The 23133-nt window shown below is 32.3% G+C and overlaps 1 protein-coding gene across 6 annotated transcripts in view; it reads right to left on the bottom strand.

Moving 5' to 3' along the window:
• The window catches only part of Atpalpha (sodium/potassium-transporting ATPase subunit alpha), a 55999-nt gene extending 33046 nt beyond the window's left edge, over positions 1–22953 (bottom strand). For 3 of the 6 annotated variants that reach the window (XM_088029584.1, XM_088029574.1, XM_088029570.1), the window contains exon 1: positions 22837–22953. In XM_088029584.1, the coding sequence (XP_087885710.1) occupies positions 22837–22866 (30 nt within the window). In that variant the 5' untranslated portion in view covers positions 22867–22953. Of the gene's footprint in view, positions 1–14323; positions 14452–22836 lie in introns of those variants that run through there. The other 3 variants (XM_088029563.1, XM_088029616.1, XM_088029609.1) reach the window with 3 other exon arrangements.
• Positions 22954–23133: the final 180 nt, after the last annotated feature.

Genomic DNA, 23133 nt, shown 5'->3' with positions numbered 1-23133 from the left:
GTGGATATAAAAAAATACCACATAATACTGATTTAAACATAAAAACCTACTTATACTGCATTCGCCAATAAATCGATATTTTAAAAAGGAATTTTCTCTTGGCTAGTTGTGCACAAACTAGCTCACCATTTTGCTTTGTCAGCCGATACATGCGTTATCAATATCGCGAATGCTAACATTTTACGAGATTTGAGCTTCAATCTTTCAACAAAAAAATTTTACAGAATAATAATTATTATGTGTTAGCATGTTGTTAAAAACTTTTACTCCTTTATTTTAGAGTGAACTTCAAGAAATTGAAGTTAAAAAAGTTAACCGACATTTCATGGTATCTTATGTTTGTTCAGAAATCAAGTAAAGTATCTATTATTACCAGTTTCAAACATAAAAACTATTTTTATCGGTTTAAGGCTATTAAGACCTTTTACCAACACAAATAACACTGCGTGACAAAGTTTTGGTACCCTCAAAACTGTTAGGTGCAATAAGTAACCCACATTTTGATAAGACATATCGTCGGCTTAAGTCGGCTAAGTCCGTTTTGTTTTTTTTTGACAGAGGTCAATAAATCTCAATTTTTCACATATTCGTCGTTAAATCTGAGATCTGAAAACTTGGAGACCTGAAAATAGAATGTTTCTTCATTCTGAAATTACGAGTATAACACATAAAATAATCGAACGGTAAATTTTTAGGTTTTAGTTTTTACAAAATTAAAACGCATTTAATCCAAAAATGAACTTAGCAACTTAACAACTTAAGCCGACGATATGTCGTTTACCGCAAGTCTCTATCACGTCGTGTTTAGAAGTTGTGGAGACGTCTTTTGAAGAATACCAATTTTTAGATCAAGTAAAATAAAATGTACAAAGTGAATGCCCACTAACGTAGATCCTTAATTTTTTTAGAAATATTTTGGTATCTAATGACAAGTGGAAGATGTATTTTGTGTTGCGTTTCTAAGTCGTTAGGGTCCCGTTATTAGACGACTCACCTTATACAGGGTGATTTTTTAAAAACGGCAGGCGTTGTAGAATTTTTATTTATGAATCGATTTCAAAAATTTAGAAAACAATTTAAATGGTTTTTAATTTACTATAAACTAATGAATTAAATTTTTTTATAAATGTCGTAGTATCTTTTGGGCGATATTCAACTTTCTTATTTTAAATTGGCACCCATATTTTTTTGGCATAATTTGGAAGATATTAATTTTCTTGTTTCAGAAATGTGTAATATGTTCTACTTTTACAAAAAAATATTTTTAAAAAAATTATCAAAATTGAAAAAAATAGTCGAAAAAAGTTAATGGAAACTAAGTGCATGGGGTCAATTGTACAATGAAAAAAACGGGATGGCGTTTCAACAGTATTTTAATTAAATTAGGTAGATGTTTTTTCTGATTTGTAATTATTATTGTCTTTTGTTATCAATAATTTCAAAAAAGATTACCAATCCTTTCTGTTATTTGCTGCTTTTTGACATCACAATAATGCTATTGTGTTATTTGACAGCACGCACCCAGATTTTATTAACTTTTATTGCCTAAATTTTTTCATTTTTGATATATTTTTTTTTAAATATTTTTGTTAAATCTAGAACATACCGGGTGATTTTTTAAAAACGGCAGGCGTTGTAGAACTTTTATTTATGAACAGATTTGAAAAATTTAAAAAACAAATTAAATGGTTTTTAATTTACTATAAACTGATGATTTTAAAATTTTTCTAAATGTCTTAGTATCTTTTGGGCGATACTCAACTTTCTTATTTTAAATTGGAACCCATATTTGTTTTTTCACAATTTGGAAGATAATAATTTTCTTGATTCAGAAATGTGTAATATGTTCTACTTTTACAAAAAATATTTTTAAAAAAATTATCAAAAATGAAAAAATTTAGGCAATAAAAGTTAATAAAATCTAGGTGCATGGTATCAAATAAAAGAATGCCGCTATTGTAATGTCAAAAAGCAGCAATAACAATAATAAAGATCACTTTCTATATACCATACTATACATAAATTGGATCATTTCTGTAATATTTTGATTTTTCAAAAAAAATAAATTAAATTTGCAATACAAAATTTCCACAAAAATTTTTGAGAATTTTTTATTTCTATTATACCACCAAATGTGTTTATAAAAGATCCACATAAAATTGAATTGTTACCATTCCAAAGCATGCTTAAAAAAATTGAAAACAAAAGAGTAAAAACACTTCTTTTTTCCGTATTTTTAGTAGGAAATAGGTGTCCAATTTAACATAAAGTTAACGCAAAATTTTATTGTACGTTTGTATTGTGCTTATTTTCCAATTAACGTAGCGATTTTGAAATACATTATAGGGTACTTATCTCGGAAAGAAATTTTCACTTCTGTTGTGCATTTTTTTTTACAAAAAATGAAATGATTCAATTTAAGTATAGCACATTATACATATAGTCACTCTTAATTTGGATGTAGAATCTGAAAATGCAATAATATATGGGGTGTTTCATTTTAAATAAGCAAGTTGACTACTACTTTCGGCATAACCGAAAGTGTCACGTTCTCTGGGGCATGAGTTCTGGGACACCCTGTATATACGTTTACAACAGTTAAAGGGTTAAAGAATATTTTAAAGTGTCACTTGAGGGAAATCTGTCAATTTGCAGCTAAACATGGTTTTACACATAAACTGTCGCTTTGAGATTTAATTAGTTACTGAAACGATTTTATTTTTGAAATAATTGAATTATTGGTCATTAAAAAACTGAGACAAGCAAAATTTTGATAATGTAAATACGGCATCAGTACTGTCATTTAAAATGACAAATGTCAAATTTTAAAAAGTGACTATGTCATAATCCAGGTTCTGAAAGTCAAAATGCCTTCGTTAACACTAATTCGGAAAGAAATGATTGCTCAACTATTAAGAGATGAATCCGAGTTATTACTCAAGAATTAGGTGTTGCCACAAATACTGAGACTTTGGAACAATTAGAAAATACATAACATAACCGTACTTAGCAAACGTCAACAAATGTCAATTTACGCAGCATAAATTACTAGATTTCACATTTATACGTTGCTCAAATTTGTCTCAGTTTTTTTTGAGCAGCGATGGTACACATGTTGTAAGTTTTTGGTTTATTCAGTTTTTTATATTCTCGTGTCCTTTCTTCTGCACCTACCGGCGACACTGGTTCATCCTTCAATTTTGACAAATTGTACTTTAGATTTGATAAATACTAACATTTTAGTTTTCTTTTTCACGGCATCTCATTGGTCATCTTTAATTTCTAAACGAAATGCCGTCTATTTGTGAAGCTACACTGTACATAAAATATTATTCCCTTCTATGAGCAATATGCATTTTATTTTGAATCTGTCTAAATCTAATTTGGTAATTAGCAACAAATTTAAATATAGACATTAAACAAATAATGATACAAATAGCCACGAAATGTTTATTTTAGAATTAGAATTATGAATTAACATGTTTGTGGTAAATAGTTTGAGATTTGAGACTGTAAAATGATAAAATATACATATGTACAGAGTGTCCGGAAAGTGGCGCACCACCTTGAAAGAGGGTAATTGGGTGGTCCCCCAGAGTACCAAAAAAATGTTAAAAAAAAATTCCCGACTCTCTGTTTTCGCAGGAGATGCAAAGGAAAATTAGGAAAATGGTAACATTGCAGAACTGTGCCCCCCTATAATTTAAATTTCCAGTATTCAAAGCCATAGTAACGTTGCTGTTGTATTGTTGGCGATAGTCAGGTCGGCTCATAAACGAGTAATGTAACTATGGTTTCACGTGAACGATGCCACACTGATCGAGACTGTTGATTCAAAAATTTTGTTAACAGTTTTTGGGCATTTCTTACAAGATTTTTCCGATTTTTTTTGCACCATGTCTTTACGCAAAATGTTCTTTAAGTAACAAATTTATTTGAACGTAAAATTATTGCACAGAAATCGTTAATTTTCGCATCAAACTTTGTCTCTTTAACCCATCATATCTCGAAAAATTGAAGACATGGATTTTTTTTAACATTTTTCCGGTGATCTAAGGCATTGTCCGATGATACAGTTTCACGGTGGTGCGCGACTTTCCGGACAGCCTGTATATTAAACCTATGCTTTAGATCACAGGTGTAATAAATAAATTATTAACAATATAGAGTTATCATTTTTTACTTTAAAATTCAATACATCTGTAATGTATTCAAAGTCTACTGACAACTTGGTGAAAAAAGATTAAGTGAGCAAACGTCAAGCCCAAAACAGAACAAGCAAAAATATTATCCGGACGCGTTGAGACCGGAAATTTTTTGTTTTAAATTAAAAAAAAGGAAAAACCAACTTTTTAAACCCGTTTTGTATGCTTTCAGCGTATACTTAATATATAAATTAAATCGAAATTTTATGTACCTAATACACGATGAAGGAGTATGAAGTATAAAAAATTAATTTTTAAATTAAAAACTGACAAGGTTTTGACAACCCCAATCCTCGAACTTTCTACATCACTGCCAAACAACGCATCTGGAATGACTTGTTTCCTAAGAAACCAGCAATTCGATTTTGTTAGCTCTAAAATCAGCAGATTTATTAAATTTTTTGTGTAATTCTATTTCAAAAACAAAAAGACTTTTACTAAAACTTTTTTCTCTTAATACGCTCAACTTGTGATAAGGAATTACACTCTTTTTGTACATGCATTTCAAAAACACCCTATATAATTCAGATATAAAAAATTAATTCCATGGCTGAAACACAACAATTAAATCTCGCTAGCACCAAGAATTGTCTAAAAATGTAATGCACTTTTTAATAGCGTCCAGTAGTGTTCAAAAGTACTTAATTCATATTGGACGACATATGTATTAAATAAATCATATTTTGATTTCCATCGTCTGGAATTAACTCTTTTTGTTGTCGACGTTTTATACAATTGAGTTATGAAACGCACAGGTTTAATCAACTCCCATATGTGTATAAAACATTTAAACTGTATACACGTACTTTCTGACTGAAATATACAGCTTATAAATTCAATCAGTGTGCTGTTTAGGAAACCCTGGCATTTTTGGAAGATTACCAATTGTCATTAATGAGTTATTTTCATCCTCTTAATTAATGCACAATCTGTATTTTTAGCTCTTCGTTTTATGCAAAATTCCTTGTTAAAGAGTAATGAAGTCCTTGTTAACTTGATTGTATCTCAAACATCTTTGTATAAACCTGATTTATTCATGACATCAAGAAGAGCGCGTACTAATTTTAGATGACAAGCTTTTATCATTTTGAATGAAACTGGCGAAAAAAAATATTTTCTCGTTAAATTAAGAATATTAAAAGACAAAAGAGGCAAAGATACGAGTATGTACATGACCTATTTTAATATTCAAATGGATATTATACGTGGTGGGACGACATACATAATTTGATAAAAGTTGTGATGATTATTGTCGCGAGTTTGACGAAATGTTTAATTTCGGACACTGTCATTAGAGGTAATAAAATAATTTAGAAATTGTAATGCATAGTTTTGAGTTTATCATACCAGAACTTTGTTCAACGCAGTTTGAACGCTTGGCACTCATGAGGTTCCGAAATACGAATGTTTTTGTGCTTGTGTTGAAACCTACAGTTTAACAAACGCTCTAGTGCGGTTATGGCTTTGACTTTTTAAATCGTTTACAGCCACCTTACCGCAAACCCCCATAAACATAACGCTCAAATGGTTGGGTCTCATCTAATAAATATTTTTTCCCAGCTGGTCAGTCTTACAAATCAACTCCTTACAGGTCTACATTTCGAGGTGATCTTGTTACTCAACTGACCCAAACTTACTCAAATTGATGATAAACGCTATTATATTAATGTGGGATACTAAAGAAAAAAATCCGTGGATTGGAACATTTGGAAATTTGTGGAGTTTATAAGTCTTGACTGTCTTATTAATAGTACCAAATTAGAAAAATTTAAACCCAAAAGGAGTATATTTAGAAAATTTTAATTGGACAACTGAAAATATCAATTTTTTTAACACTGTAATTTCGTTATTTCTAGTGCGACAGGAACGAAATTTATGCATGTTGTTTCTGTTGTTTGTTTTAGTAATCACAAATTTGCAAAAATTTAAATAAAAAAATCGAATTTTTACAAATTTTTGTTTTAAGACCAAAAAAATGCCACCAATTTTTTTTAATCCTGTAATTTCTTTATTTTTTATGTGCTTTTAACAAAATTTGTGGAGATTATCACTCTCGACTGCCTTATTAAGAGCGTCGATTTAGAAAAATTTAGACCGAAGTAGAGAATGTTTAGAAATTTTGATTTCGAGGAGCAAAGAAAAATTTTTGTTTTTTAACCAAAAAAAAAAAGTGACTAAAAATTTTAAACGACCTGTAAGTTCTTCATTTTTAATGCCACTGTAACCACATTTTTGAAGTTTATAAGTCTTAACTGTCTTATTAAGAGTTTTAGAAAAATTTAGACCAAAAAAAGGAGAATATTTAGAAATTTTTATTTGGACAACAGTGAAAATGTCAATTTTTTCAACACTGCAATTTCGTTATTTCAAGTGCGACAGGAACGAAATTTTTGCATGTTGTTTCTTTTGTTTGTTTTAGTAATATCACTAATTTGCAAAAATTTTCTTTTTAAGACCACAAAAATGCCACCAATTTTTTTTAAGATCCTGCAACTACTTTATTTGTTATGTGATTTTAACGAAATTTGTGGAGATTATCACTCTTGACTGTCTTATTTACAGTGCCGATTTACAAAAATTTACAGCGAAAAGGAGAATTTGTAGAAATTTTTATTTCGAGTAGCTAAAAAAATTACAAAAAAAACTTGAACGCGGTTTAATTTCCACATTTTTGGTGTCACAAGAACGAAATTTGTGGGAGTTATTTTTAAGGTTAAATAGTCCATAAAAGTTGTTGAATTTGGGTTAATTTTAATATATCTTTGTTAGCCATTATTTAATAACGGTATTATCTTTATTTTTGTAAAAACATTGTTAATTTTTTTTGAAAGTTTCTATTACTAAATGGGACTTAGGTCCAGATAATCTAATTTTTCTTAGAAGCATAAGCATGTGTAAAAATATGCCCAAAAAATATTTTTGGATCAAAAATTACGACTATTACGCACGATTTGAAATAAATAGTCCTCAATAACTCGCAATTCGCTTTTAAATTGCATATTTGAAATGAGATTGAGATTATTTATTGAGGTTCATTTCAAGCCAGATGAGACCCAACCACTTGAGGGTTATTATGATTATGGGGGTTTGCGGTTAGGTGGCTATAAACGGTTTAAAAAGCCAAAGCCATAACCGCATTAGAGCGTTTGATAAACTGTATATCTATCTACTTTTTGACAACCTGATTTCATACATTTGAAATACTGGCAAATAAATGTAGAAAGATTTCAAACTAAGAAATTTGGCAATGTAATATGACTATAATTTAGAGCATTTAGTCAACACTTGTAACGTAAAAATTTTAACTAGATTTTTTTAAAATTCCGCTTGCGATTCATAATATTATCACATCTAATATATTTTTCTTCTCAATTTTTCTATTTATTCTATTTAAAAAAAATGTTAATTTTAAATCAATTCGGGGTCAGTAAATGTAGTAATTGTATGTACATAAATGTCATTGTATCTTTTACACGAATAAACGAAGATATGAAAACGTAGAAAAAGTATAGTGTAAAACTCGCATGAAAAGTCTTTTATCACTCGTTTTAGTTGTTCACACTCCCAAAATATGAATCTTTTTCAAATTATAAATATAGAAAATTGTCGCTTGCCATTGATTTTCAAAACTGTAAAATTAATAAGTAAAGTAAAGTAAAGTAATGGATAATAATGAATAATTACTATGGATAATACATAATTATTAATTTACCTGAAAATTGGAGTAAAAAATTATCACGCACGAATGTTGACAACAACAGTAGCCTACAACAAAATCGATCCATAATTCATTTTTTCTTTCTTTAGCACTAACCTTCATAAGTGTACTTTATCGAGTATTTGAGTAAAATTTAAACAGGCTTGAAGAAAAATCAATGTCTGAGTCATGCAAAGCACTAACTCTCCATTACTTAAGGGCTTTCAACGCAAACTTTTCCACACAAATAATTCGTAGATGTTTGAATAAAATATTCTGGCGCCTTTCCGTAGCCACTTTCAACGTAATACGTGTTTACTTCATTTTTACGAGATTACTTTACTTCCTAATAGAACATGATTTCCAAACCATAACACTAAAATTGTTTGAGTTTTTCAAATTACCTCTAAAAGAGAAATTAACATTAACATTGTAACAGCGGATCTAGTTTTTGAACTACATTGTATTCATTATTCTTAATGCCTGAAATTATGTGCGTCCATGCAAATTTCCTAAATTTCGCGCCCACTCAAAGATGATTAAAAAAGCGACGGATATCCTCTGGTCCAAGCCACAAAGCCTTTCATTAGAGCTTGGAATAAACTAGTAACCCAATCTTTCCGTTGTGTGTCACGTTAACATCACATGACTAGAATAACAATTGATCCAACAATGCGCAAGATGCACATGATTCGAATCTGAGTCGGAAATGATTCGAGGATATTTTAATATTACTCCATTTATCCACTGTTCTGGTATCTCATGGCACTTTATGCAGCGAATAAACATTAAGCCATATCAGACGTTATGAAAAATGTCAGAGAGCACCTCACTTCCTCCGAAATATCTCAAATTCTTCGCAAACGAGAACCAATATTTAATATCACTGTCTTTCATCTGTCGATGCCATAACAATTCGCCCGAAGATGGAAGAGTCTCTCTAGCACGAAATATTGACATAAAAATCGAAGACGAGGTGATAGGACTTGTTGAAAAACATTCATCGATTGGGAAAATTTGTCTTTTTTATTAATCTGACTTTCTCGCGAATTTGCATTGTAGGAACAGTTTGGTTAGATACTTCCTATTCATATGATAATAAATAACAAGCTTAATTAAGTCGAAAGCCATTATAATGGAGCACATAATTTTCAATTAGTTTGTCGGTTTCCTCGCATGCCATTTATTCGGAGAGGTCAGTCAAAAGATCTAATTAACACCATCAAGCACACAATCAAAACTTGACCCTTTTTCTTTTTGACTTCATCTTATAGTTACAAGCAATTTAAATGCATCCGCGTTTATTAAGTGACGCTATCATGTCTTGTTTAACAGAACACCGTTCGTGTGGAGAAAACCAATTATTGGTTTTGGCCACGTTCTGAAATATAACATCGCCCAAGAATGTTGAAACCTCATCGGTGACTCTCCCTACAAAATTCCAATAATTGCTCAGGCTCTAGATCTTTAAGAACGCTCTATCGTGCCAAACCTGTCAAAATTTGAAAACAAAAAGATAGCACTGCAATCACCTCTTGCCGCGATCGACCTGTTTTAAAAAAAGTAATTTGGATTTGTCATAATGTTATTAAAGTATTTCAAAATATTTCGCTATGGGAAAACTTTCATCAAATATTCATTGGTTATTCTGTATAACTTAATTTTTCACTTAAAAAATCAAAAAAACATACAGTCGGACCTCGCTGTTTGCGGATTTGCCCTTCGCTGATTTGATTTTACGCGGTGCACCGTTGTGCTCCCTTTTTTTCGCCGTTCGCGGACAGAATTGCTGATGTCAGTGTTTATATTCCACACGATATCGATAAGTAATCAAAGCAGGGGTATTTTTTCATCTTATAGGCAAATTTTGTCTAAACTAAAAAAAAGCAAAATTAGAAATCAATCAGATTTTTTTAAGAATGTGACCACCATTGAACCATCATCAAACCCAAGACACTAACATTTATGTCCATCAGTGTGCACATATACCGGTGTTCCAGCGATTGCTGAACATAGGGAAATAACATGGAAAAATGAATTTTATTTTTTTCCTGCTCTCTCGAACCCCCAAATGAAATTCGGTCAATGGTGGATTATTCTTTGAATGATTCTCAATCAGGCCGTATTTTTTTTAATTTGATTCTTTTACGGCACTATTAAATAAAACAAATTAAAAACGGTTAATTTCAAACTTTCCGCCGAAATGTCGGTACAATTGAAATTGGATATTTGTCATTGTGACAGTAGATCACCGTGAGTCCAAACTAACCTCACTTTTTAATGATTTGGAGATTTCTTTTGGAGGACTGACAACGATGTCTAACGTTTCAAAACTTTTTGTTCTTAGCCCAAATTGTTGGTTTAAGACATAAAGTCCGTTTTAAAAAAAAACAAAACACCAACATCGCTATCTTCCCTTGCATTACAACCGGCAACGTTGCCTAGGGAGATTTTTGGTGAGAATTTTTTTTTGACATTTCTAAAAATTAGGCAGTGTTTCCGTTAAAAACGTTTCTTTACAGCCTGTTGGATTGCAAATCAAATGATTTAATAGTGAAAAGACTCGGCACAGCCTGAAAGGCCATTTTGTGCAATCAAATTGTCAATTAGGCAGCTAACCTATTTGATTTTATCACCAAAAAGTCACCATCGCCGACGTTGCCGGTTGTAAAGTGGTGGAAGAGTGCGGTATTGGTGGTTTTTTAATAAAAAAACGGACTTTAGGTAACTTCAATCTGTGCAAAAATGTGGTTAAATTTTAACGAAATGTTGCGAGAACTTTGAACCTTTGAACTCTTATTAAAAACAAAAACACCGATGTTTGGTTTATTTGCTTCACCAAGAATCCAGATGCATTTTTGAAACGACAAAAAATATATGGCCGGGATTGTCGAACAGAAGGACACAGCCAAACATCGGTGTTTTTGTTTTTAATAAGAGTTAAAAGGTTCAAAGTTCTCGCAACATTTTGTTAAAATTTAACCACATTTTGCACAGAATGAAGTTACCTATGTCGGAAACCAACAATCTGGGCTAAGAACAAGAGTTTTGAAACGTTAGACATCGTTGTTAGTCCTCCGAAAGAAATCTCCAAATATTTTTAAAAAGTGAGGTTGGTTTGGACTCACGGTAATCTGTCACAATGACAAATATCCAATGTCAATTGTAGCGACATTTCGGCGGGAATTTTGAAATTAACTGTTTTTAATTTGTTTTTTTTTTATAATGCCGTAAAAGCATCGAATTTAAAAAATTACGGTCTGACTGAGAATCATTCAAAGAATAATCCACCGCTGACCAAATTCAATTTGGAGGTTCGAGAGAGCAGGAAAAAAATAAGATTCATTTTCCCATGTTATTTCCCTATGTTCAGCAATCGCTGGAACACCCGGTACTTGTTTACATTCGTTTTAACGCCCGCGAACGGCGAGGTCTGACTGTATTTCATCCACAACTTTGGAAATGGTGGAAATGTCGATACCCTAGATATGTATATGAAAAGTTTCAATGTATTCTCGAGTAGCCAGCCCGTTCTTTGTTTAAAACAAGATACATCCTCCAAAACTTTTGCCATTACGGTTTTGTTTGTCGCAGCCGGAAGTTTTATTCACCCGTTTCGATTAAAAAACTTCAACATTATGAATTCCAAATGTTCCTTTTGTCATATGCAGATAGAAACAAAACGTTTCTCATCTCCACCTAAACCGATACTTTTAATTAAACTGGGAATCCTGTTAAAGGTAGATAAAATCCGCGGATCTGGAAAATTGCTGCGGTTGCTTTGTTCACCTATTAAGCAGCATGTAATGAAACTCTAGAGTTGTAGCAATGACTTTGGGAAATGCGGTAAGAACAAAGGGTGCTCATTTGGCACAATAACTGCAATGAAGTATGAATACTCGTCGATTGGTTTCGGATCTGCAATGATCTATTCAACTCGCCAAAAATGTAATTAAATATCGGAAAGTTTGGTGGTTCGATTATCAATGCAGCAAACTGGTAAACAATTTCGTAGTGGAAGCTCGGGGATGGAATATTTAGCGATCTCCCCTCGCTAATTCAATAGAGTATCATCAGTAACGCCCTCACAGTTCATATCTCCATTTGCACACACATGAACAAATAGGCCAAATAATCCACCACTTTTTAAGTGTACCTAATCCTATGGAAAAAGAAAAACGAAATCGATTAAACAGGGAAGGGCCCGTCGTTCTTATGTTCGTTTTAAATGCCTTAATTGCCAATTAATGACCCTACGAAGAGCTAGACAAATAGTCGAAGAAAAAGCAGTTAATCTGTGAAGTCTTTAAGCCTTCCATGGGGAGTAACTTCCTATTCGGGAAAGATTTCTCATTTTAGCTCTCCGAAAATTTTCCTCCATCCTGCTGTTGCGAAGGCGAACAGATTCTGGTGACCTCGTTCTTGGCGGCGATCAATACCAACGACCACCCCCAGGACATGCATAGACTCGCCTGCCACCGGATCCACCCGTCGGCTCCAGACTCCGGGTCACTGTATCTATCTCTTTCGCTCCTTCCCCTGGCATTACCAAAACGATGCACGTCAGCTGTTTTCTTTTTCTCCCTCCAGTAAGGGTTGGAGGACCAATTCGGCCTTGTCCCGTCACTGTTTTCTTACGCGTTTGTTATTTGATGGAAGCGTTTTATTAAAATTTCGCGATTTTAGCAAGGTTAGACAAAGAGCAACAAGGGTGGCTTGAGATGAAGAGGTGCTTGTAACGAAATCTGTGCGAAATTAGACGGGGATGTGGTTTGTTTGTCGAAGAAGGTTCGAGCCCGGGATTATTTTTTATGAGCGGAACTGCGCGAATTGACCCAGCAGATATTTTCAATTAACTTTTTATTCTGGGTTTTCATTACCCGCTACAAATTATAGGCTTTCAAGTTACGAATGTCAAAGTTCAAGCTACAAGATTTTGTTTATTTAGGAGAGAATGTCGCTAATGCAATTTTATTTCAGCGTTTGATTTATAAATGTGCCAACGTAAATGAAATTTCCCCCACCTATGACGAATAAAGGATAGGGGTTATATTACCACATGTAAAATGTATGCACAATTAAAACACGTGACAAAACTCATTTAGGGGAGAAAGTGTGTAGAATTTAAATGACTAAGTCGGTTTAATTAAAATACATTTTCATGCATTAAATGCTTCAAAATTCTACGGGTTCAGTTATGAAAAATGTAACGCCCTCCTGTTTTAGCACAAATTAAATCAAGCGAACATCCTTATCTTATTCATAATTTTCACGTTTACGAAAACTGAATTTAGCTGGTGCTTCTCGCTACATAAATGCATGTAAATGAAGTACTACGGCAAACAACGGGTTCAAAGCAGATAACTTTCAGAAACTGTTCAAGAAGGTTTTTTTACAAAAAAACAATTTAAATTCCTGTTGTTTTAGGTGGAACTTTGCCCTTTTCTGTTACAAGTGCAACTTTTCTTAATTTTGAAACAAATTGAACCCAAATCCGATTTTCCTGTTCTAAAGATAAATTCCTGCAAAAAATCTAGTTTCCGGGAAAATCTCGTCTTTCAATTAGACGACAAATAAACTTGGGAAGCTTAGCAGTCGTTTTCTTTTTCGACCGACTACCGATAATCCTCTCAGCTTCATATTACTTGTTGTTATTGTAAAGCAACGTCCAGCTATCCTATTTCGTTCAATCTATAAAATAAGAGGATAAGATAACGCTCCATTGGCTGTTGAGAAGTATAATTGAATTGTGGAAGTACCGCAAAATTGTATAAGCCTCGAACCCTGCTATCTTAATGCGACCATATAAGTTGGAGTTTTCAGTCCATGCGTGAAATGGCCCTGACTTCACCCTTCTAAATACCTCACATTTTCACATATAAAAAGAAAATTTATGGTTCGTATCGTCAGAATGTAACACGGCCATATTAGATACCGTCGGTGGAAAATCCAGATTTCGATTAATTTTTAAACAAAGATCAGCTCGTTTCAACATGGGAATCGCATTAGAGACTTTTCCCAAGCTTTACACCGACGCCAAGCGGAAAATTGGTTACGTAAAAAGCTGACAGCTGAATGTAACAGAACCACTGTCGGATGAAACTCGCAAGCAATCACGGAATGGCAAACAAGTAATTGTGAAATTCCGTCGTATAGTCGGACGAGAGCCCCAGATTATCTAATTCTAATCCCATAAAAAGTCCAGGATATACTTCATGAGGCTAGGAAGTCATAAATCATCCTTTTGTAGTTCTCAAACCGTAATTTCGCGAAATAAGGAGATGTTCTCTGATTGTATAGTTTTAGGGAGATTACAAAAGGCGTGTAAATTTACGACGCTTCTAAGATAAAAGAAGAGCTTAGCGAAGACAAATTTGCAGAAACATGCGATCTCATTTTTAAAATCGTGGAAAGTGGTTACCTCATCGTCAAAGTCGATGCGAGGATCGATATCCTTCTTTGGTGCTGACATTGGCACTTATCACTCTACTTCTGGTGCTAAGAGCGTCGTCGTGTCGCGATTTGTTCACTGCTACTGTTGAAGTACAAAATTGCAAAGCGGATCTGTAGTAGGCTTGGCCCACACGGGGCACAAGTAGACATAATTACATCAATTATCCCGCGACATTACATGCTATTATGGCATCAATAGAGCAAAAGCCGTGTTTCACCCTGATAATCAAAGACTTTTCTAAGATGTCCTTGAAAAGTATCCTGTCAAAGACCTAGGAGTGGACATCTAGTCAGCGCGCGTTGAACCAATGGGCAATTCACTCAATGCTTTGAAGGCCCTTTCTCGATTGACCATTTTTTAGCTATTGTCCAGTGACGCAATTCGCAATAAGGGCATTTCCGGTGTCGCCCCCCTAGTTACGTCACAAGGCTACACTATTCAACCGCTATCATGCACTTAATTCATTGAGTATAATGTGACTCATTTATTCGTTAGATATGTGTTAGTGGCACAATAGAGTGAGAAGTAAACCTTCGATTTCCTTTAACCATCAATCATGGTTTTTATTTTTAAGCCAAAATCCAATTTCCATCAGCAGGAAGAGCTCGATTGAAAAAAGTCTCCTTCGGATTTTTGAAGATTGCTCCGGTTCTAACTTGTTAATATTAAATTAGAAAATAAGCGTGGCCATAATTGAATTTGTCTGAAGAACGAAACGGATTGCTCTCCTGTGCTAATACGAATTTCTTCCACTTGAGTTTTTCACACGTTGCCAAAGACTTATTAATGTCATAATAAATTCCTTCAACGCTGATTGAACATAATATATAAATAATTGTGAGTTTTCGGTAAAATGAGAAAAGCATTCGTGATACGAGCGACCTTGTGAGGATCGATGGAAGTCGCGACCCTTCCGATAGTGGTGGCAGTCTGCAAGACGCCGTGCCAGTTTGATTCGTTTGCACATCGCAAAGTTCAAATCAATAGTTTATACACTACGTTTATTTCTTTTCTCAGATCAATTAGTGATCAATGAACATGCAATACAAATTATATGCTTTCAAAAGGTTGTTTCTATTAATAATAACTATCGATTTATAAGCAACCAAATTCAAACATCTCTTCTGTTGACCCAGTTTTGGTGGGTTGTTTTTTCTTCGTTCGAATTAGTCATACGACTAGACAAATCAATAATATTTGGGCAAACATCAGGAAAAAGTCTCAGTATACAATTTTTAATTAGAATTGGTCAAAGCCATATGACCAAATCGCAACTTCCCGCGCTCCTTCAATCAAATTTAATGTAACTCAATTTTAAGTAATCTGAATAATTGTATTTGACTGAGGATGACTTAACTGGGTAGTCGAAACTGCTTTTAATAAAATCGCACACCCCTTTCTTCACATCTTGTCGTCGGTTTACACTTTCGGTCTACACAGTTATATTTGCTAAATTCAACATAAGTAGTTGGTGGGACACTAATTTCCGTGTCAACCTAAATCGATTTTATACGGATAAATAATTTTGGGATTAATTAGGTAATACCTTACTATAATAAAACGTGAAAACCAAAATGATAAAAAAACCAAAATCATTAAAAAAAAATTGAAAATGTAGGGCTTAGCTTGTATTGTATCAAAAACTCAAAATGTTGTAATGTAAAGTAATGAATCGGTGCACAAAAACGTACAGATTATTTGGGACTGAAGATTGTATAATAACTAAATTCTGCCAAAAATATCAATCAGATGAGACAAGTGCACATACAACATGACACCGACAGATGAGATGTAAATTTGAACCACGCCCTACGTTTTCAAACCATCTCCTGCTTGATAAGTATTTTAATTATACCGTTTGGACAAAAACGGTCTAAACTGTGCCACCAGTTGTACAAGATGTTTATAAATGTTTCTAGCATCAAGGGTGGCTATGAAATGTCAAAGAAATTTGCCGCTCATTACAAATGTGAGTTTCGATTTGTCAACTGACATTTGCAGTTAACCTCAAACATGAAGCAAAGTAAGTTTTGAGAAATAAACTATTCCAGTTGTGGTTCAAAACCTGAAAATTAAAAACTTGGACACAAAACCATAACCAAAACGTCATTGAAGTAAGTAAGATTATAAATAATTTTCAAGATAGTTATATTCACTATGTAAACAAAGCGGCAAAATAGTGTACGACAGGAATTCCATAGCCACGTTTGATGCTAGAAACATTTATAAACACCTTGTAGTTTAAAACTTTTGAGATATAAGTCTAACAGTTATTTGTTTTATTTCTTTGGATAAAGTCGACTGTTATTATTACCGTCAAATGAGCAATGCAAGGGTAATTATAAAAAGATGTGGTCGTTGTTGCCTTTTCTCACTAAAGTGTTCATTATTTATAAGTAATTGTCATGTTAGTTCCACTAATATTAAAATTCATGAACTTAAAAGATTAAATTCAGCTAAAACTGAGCGCGCCAAATTGAGTATATGTCATTCTCAATTATAATTAAAGTGTAAACTAATATACAACAAAATGTAAATATCATTTAAAATTCCATCTCAGCTGATTGATTTGAAAACTACTGACATTAAAATGACACCACAGACGAAGCAATCAAAGGTTGCTATGATAATAATTGCTGATCACTCTATAGCAACACTTATGTAAGTAATACGGACATAAATGATGATTCATAAAAATAATATTAGAACCAGATTCCTTTACTACAAGCATTAAATAAAAATTCTTTCAGCTTCTTGTCAAACACAAAACGCTTGCCCGGTTATGATGTCTTGATTCATTATTAATTCACTATTATACTTAATCAAAATGAAACTAATTGCGGTTCATTTATTCAAAAAATATTCAACCAGGCAAAATACTCCAAAAACTTTTGTATTAATAAGTTTTTCCGGCGATCGTTTGTTTTTAGGTACTATTAATGCATGATTTGTCAGCTGAAATCATGGATTAAAGTGGGCTATTAATGAATGATTTAATGTGTTTATTATAGGCAACCAATTACACACGCAATTCAATAAATTCAATAATGATCTGAAAACGCGGTTTTGAAGACCCTGGATCTGTTTGTTTACTAATACCAAATCAAAACGACCATATTTAGACTTCACATAGAAACTCCAAGTTCGATAGACATCGTTTGGAATTACACTCAAATTTGACAATTGCGGACACATCGGGCACATCCATCATACACATAACCTCACTTTGGCTTTGTATTTTTGGTTGCACAACCACATTTGTAACAATTTTCTTTTTTTGGTAAATTTTTAATATTCGATCACCGGAAAAGTTGTATATCTAACTTTATGGTTAATCTATAGACATTCATTATTGATTGACTGTATGTATATAAAATAAAAATAGAATAAATTACGATAAGAATAAAATTGAAATCTCCGTAATCCACGTCTTTTTACACCTACTACATCATCAATCTAAAGTTTACGTGAATTTTAAAACTATAATAGTGTGTACATATGAACTTGAATATATTTTTATTGTTCAGGTGCCATTCTTAGCACCATCATCAATCATTTCTTAGAAAATACAGTAAGTACAATATATATCAAATTATAGGTTTTCTTTACCATGAACTAAACATTTATTGACCGCTGTAGTATTTGGTATAAATCTCAGATTTTCAATAGGCATTACACTTATTTTACTTCATTTGGAAGTTGGAGATGATTACTGTCACTGTCATTAGCTTCGAAAATCAGAATACGAGAATATTGACGTGAAGCTAAAATAAATTTTGATGAAAAACATTAGTGACCGTGCTTGCCAGATTAAGACGAACGATAGGGTGCAATAGTGTGACGTCACAGAAAGCGCGAACTTTTAAACCACTCTCCTAATGCAAGTCGATCTTTTTGTATCTTGTCATAAGGATCAGAATTAGAAAGTCTCATTTTCTAGAGCCACTGCCCCTTTGATATAAATATAAGGAATGAAAATGCTTATCCAAGATTCTGTAATCTTTTTACTTTGCTCTAGTCGTGAAAGAATGGAACAATTTTTAAAGTTTAGATTGCAATTTCCGAAATAAGATTGATTTGTAATTCACGGTCCTACGACGACCAATGAGAGAGCGGAGAAATTGAAGTAGCCAATAGCGTAAGTTAGATACAGCACAGGATGCACTCAGCATTGTTTATTTTTGTTTAAGATTCCTCAAAATACCTAATAGCGGCTTAAAGGACCTGAAATAGTCTATACGGCAGACAAAAGCTCAAAAACTCCATTCAAAACATGTTTAAAACCACCATTTGCCATTTGACAGATCAAGAGTAAAGAAATAAACAAAGTGCGCTGACGAATTGCACTGAATTTTTTAATTCGCTATCTTTTGGAATATTTTACTTAATATTCCAAGTTTACATGCTTTTTAGAAAGACAATGTATAAAGGTTTAACAGCCATAGGTTCAAGTTTCTTAAATATTTCGAATAAAAGCACAATTTGCTAGCAAAAAGATGCTTGGATATTTTGATCGTTAAAGACGTTATACATAAGGTTCCGTTTCAAACCAGCTTTTTCGAGGAGAGTGCTTCAAACGTTCGTGATGTGAAATTATTGCAGAGAAATCGTTAATTTTGGCATTAAACTTTTATTCATTAATCCATCATTTCTTAAAAACATGGATTTTTTTACGATTTTTCCGATCTATGGTATTGTATAATGATACAGTATCACGGTGGTGCGTGACTTTTCGAACAGCCTGCATTAAAATTGCAGTATCGATTGAATTTTCTCAATAATTATTATGGATGCAACTGCATTTCTTATCCGAATTTTTAATACTAATCCCCTTATTTTCAAAATTATAAATCCACCACCTGTTGAATTACGTTATAGAAGGTTTTTATTAATGTTTCTAGCATTAAGGAAGGCTCTGGAATTCCTGTCGTAAACCATTTTGCCGCTTTGTTTTCATAGTGAATATGACTGCCTTGAAAATTATTTATAATGTTATTTACGTCAATGACGTTTCAGTTACAGTTTTGTGCCCAATTTTTTGATTTTCAGGTTTTAAACCACAGCTAGAACAGTTTATTTCTCAAAACTTACTTTGCTCCATGTTTGAGGTTAACTGCAAATGTCAGTTAAAAAGAGGAAACCCACATTTGTAATGAACGGCAAATTTCTTTCACCTTTCACAGCCACACTTGATGCTAAAAACATTTATAAACACCTTGTAGTATAAAATAAAAATTTCCTACCTAGAATAGGGTGGTACGATTGAATTATCAAATTCAAATTATAGATGCAACGAACATTATCGCTTGTCCTTCTAGTTGTCGGACTTCATGTTTTAATACTTGTTAGACATTATTTTTTTGCAATAAACTGAATCCTCCAACATCAATGTCACCAAATTTGACACCAGATTTTCCACTAGACACTGTTGCCGGTTGTATTTTAAGAGAAATTGCTATGTTGGAAGATTTATCATTTTGAAAAAAGGTATGCTGGGTGTTAGGTAACGTTACAGCCATAGAGCAATAACTAATCAAGAAAGGTAAACTATCTTGGAATCCGCAATTACTTTTATTTTTTCGTTTTATTTAAAATGATCATAATTTGAAATGATACATAATGTTACCACCGTAATAAGGATAGCCGTACTATGCAACAAATAAGTTTATTGTCACAATTACAAACCAACTACGCCACTGGTATAAAATTATAAATGTCAATCTGACATTAACTAAAAAATTTCCTAGGATGACTTTGATTCTAAATCTGGTGGTCCTTTGCAAATTCATCTCTGATTGGTCACAAATAAAATCTTCCAGCTCTTAAACGGTTTAAGAAAAACCGAAAAAAATTTCGAAACATCAATTGCACTAAATTATGTTTATTTTTCCCAACAAAATATTCAAGTACAAATAATGAAATAGATAAAAAAAAGTTAAACTAAATCTACAACATCTCGCTAACAATTTTCTCGGATTATCAAATTTCACGTCTCATTTTGTTTATTCACATATCAGTTACGTTTTATCTCATGTTTAGAATCGCTCACATTATTGTTATTTGTGTTTTATTACTTCTCACAATTACTCATCTATGATAAATGAAATACATTACTTTTTTTTTCAATTTTTCGGAAAAACTAGTGTCGATAGGCCAACAAAACTAAAATTATAGTTTTATTTTTCATATAAAATTACTGTTGTTTTATTAAATTAAAAATAATAAATGAACATAGAAAGACATAATCTTAAAATGTTTTTTGCGTTTGCAACACTTCTTTCATAACTTTAATTATAAAAACATCCCTAATAAGTTGACTGACGAATTAAAGTTTTACGAAGATTTTAAATGAATTAAAGTTTTCAAAACTTGTAAACTTTAAATAAAACAGAATTTACACTTCCTTGATAAATGAATCTCGCAGGTTCGCCAACTCAATCAAGCATTGTTGCCTTGCCAAATCTAACGTGTGGTAATTATGTTTGAGAAACAAAATCAATAAAAACGTAGTTCTTGATTTGAATAATACGTTCGACAATTAGAGCAGATTTATAAACTTGAAGCAGCGGTTGCCGCAGCAATCTTGTAAGAATCCCGTTAAAAATGCAGTACTTTTTACAGGATTCATACGGGATTTTAGGCTGGTGTGGCTGAGGAAACCAATGCTTCAAATTTATAAATCAACCTTTACTGACAGTTGGAGGTAGGATAACGTCACTTACTGCATTAGAGAATGGTTGGCGTTTTTGGAAAAAAACATTCAAACGGAGTTTTTTATAAATGATACCATCATAAATTTTGGATAATTAATAGACACATAAACATAACGACAATGTTGGCCATTAGTTTTGGTAAAATTCAATCGTCTCGTTTAAACCAAGCCCTATGTTTTCATTGATTTTGTTTTCACGGACAACGAAATCTGAACTTTTTGAATCATAAGATATAAAATAGCATTTTAACAAATTGTGATTTTATTTATGAAAATTACTGTTATTAGTTATTATTTTCTATTATTAGAAAAATGTGAGCAATTGTTACATTAAATACACATTTCCATCACATAAAACATGTGTTGTTATTATTATTACAATCATTTTAGGACAAAATACCCAAAACTAACAAATACAGTTAATTGACGTCATACAACAATAAATTATTAAAAGTACTTATAGTACTTTTCCACGCAGCCCATTATCCATTATCAATTTATCATTATTTCAAAGTAACTAGACCATCATAGTATATTATTATACAAGCGTGTTAAGAGGTCCTTTATTCATAAGGTTGACGTTTGCGACACGAGCAAGCTTGCGAGCGAGTGGAGCAGAAACCGAGAGAATAAAGATCATATCATTCGAGTGTAATACTATGCTTTCAACCGTTCAATTCATGAAATAAGTATGAACATTTTTTTTAATAAAAAATGTATAAAAAGTAGAAACATACAAGACGCAGTGATTTATGACAATTATGATAAATAATAATCTACAAAATTAAGCAAATTCAAAAAACAAAAATTACAAAATTCTTTCAGACTAATTTAATTTTTACAAAGAGTAAAAAAACAAACATTTTTTTGTTTTCTTCCAAAATTTTAATATGTGTATTGTTCAAAAAGGTATAAAAATACGTTAAAACTTTGGTTAAAACTAAATTACACCAAATTAACAGAATTGAATGATTGGCAAAATATAAATTGACATTTCTTTTTATAGCATGCTTCGCCCCTTTTGACAAAACGTACTATGATCATTATTTTAGCCAATCAGAGTCATCGAATTCCATTACTGCATCGGACTAATTATAGTAATCATTATTTGTCTATTTTCTTTAAAAGTTTTCTCTAATAAAATTTTAATGAACAAATTAAAGATGCTAATGAGTAATTATTTACAGGGTAACAATAACAAGTGCACAACCTGTCGATTACGCCTGTAAATTTGCATAAAACAATTGGCGACATCTGTGAATAAAATGGCGACTTTTAACCCAATTTAACGAATTTTTCAAAATACGCCCCAAAACAACAATAACCTCTTGATGAGTTAATAAATAAATTAAAGTGAAATTAAGTGTCCAACTCCCAACACGAATCTGAAACACGGGCAGACCGTATTAGTCAGAGTGATAATTAATTCAATCAACGACACACCTCGAATTACACAAAAACGATCGATTTTACAAGGAAACTCACAGATAATCCCACAAATTCAGTTACGACCGAGATTTTAATACAAAATTAAGCAAAAATTATTACAACAACACCTGTTGTCATGTTGGCATCTCAGGTAAATTGACAACAAAAACATTGGATAGGCGTGGCCTTGGCAACCAAAATAACGTTTTACACCGCTGTTATCTTATCAAAAAAGATAATGTAAAACTGCCAGAGATAACAATGCAATTAATTAATTATCAACACTACCACATTTAATTTAAATCATTCACTTAAAAATTTAAAGAAAAAAATCACTCACCTCTTCCTTCATCTCGCTCTTCAAAGCCATATTAAACAACCTGACCGGACAGTGAGACAAACATGACAAAACTTAAAGCAGGTGTTACTCATGCAATTTATCAATCGTACGATGATGTAAAACTATTGTTTACTTTTCAAATAATTTTCTGACGTGTTAAAGTAAGTTCGCCGAAAAATGTTTACTAATGTTTACTTTAATTTATTTATAACCTCAATTTCTAAAAAGTTGTACGTTGGCAAAACTGAACGTTGATGGGAGGCGCGACTTTTAAAACTTTGACATAACGGTCCAAGT

The sequence above is a fragment of the Gnatocerus cornutus genome, chromosome 1 (assembly GCF_029298725.1).
Source record: "Gnatocerus cornutus isolate USDA-ARS CGAHR chromosome 1, icGnaCorn1.1, whole genome shotgun sequence".
In the NCBI taxonomy this organism is placed as follows: domain Eukaryota; kingdom Metazoa; phylum Arthropoda; class Insecta; order Coleoptera; family Tenebrionidae; genus Gnatocerus; species Gnatocerus cornutus.
Note: the sequence above shows the minus strand (reverse complement) of the source record. Positions and strands in the feature narration are given on the sequence as shown.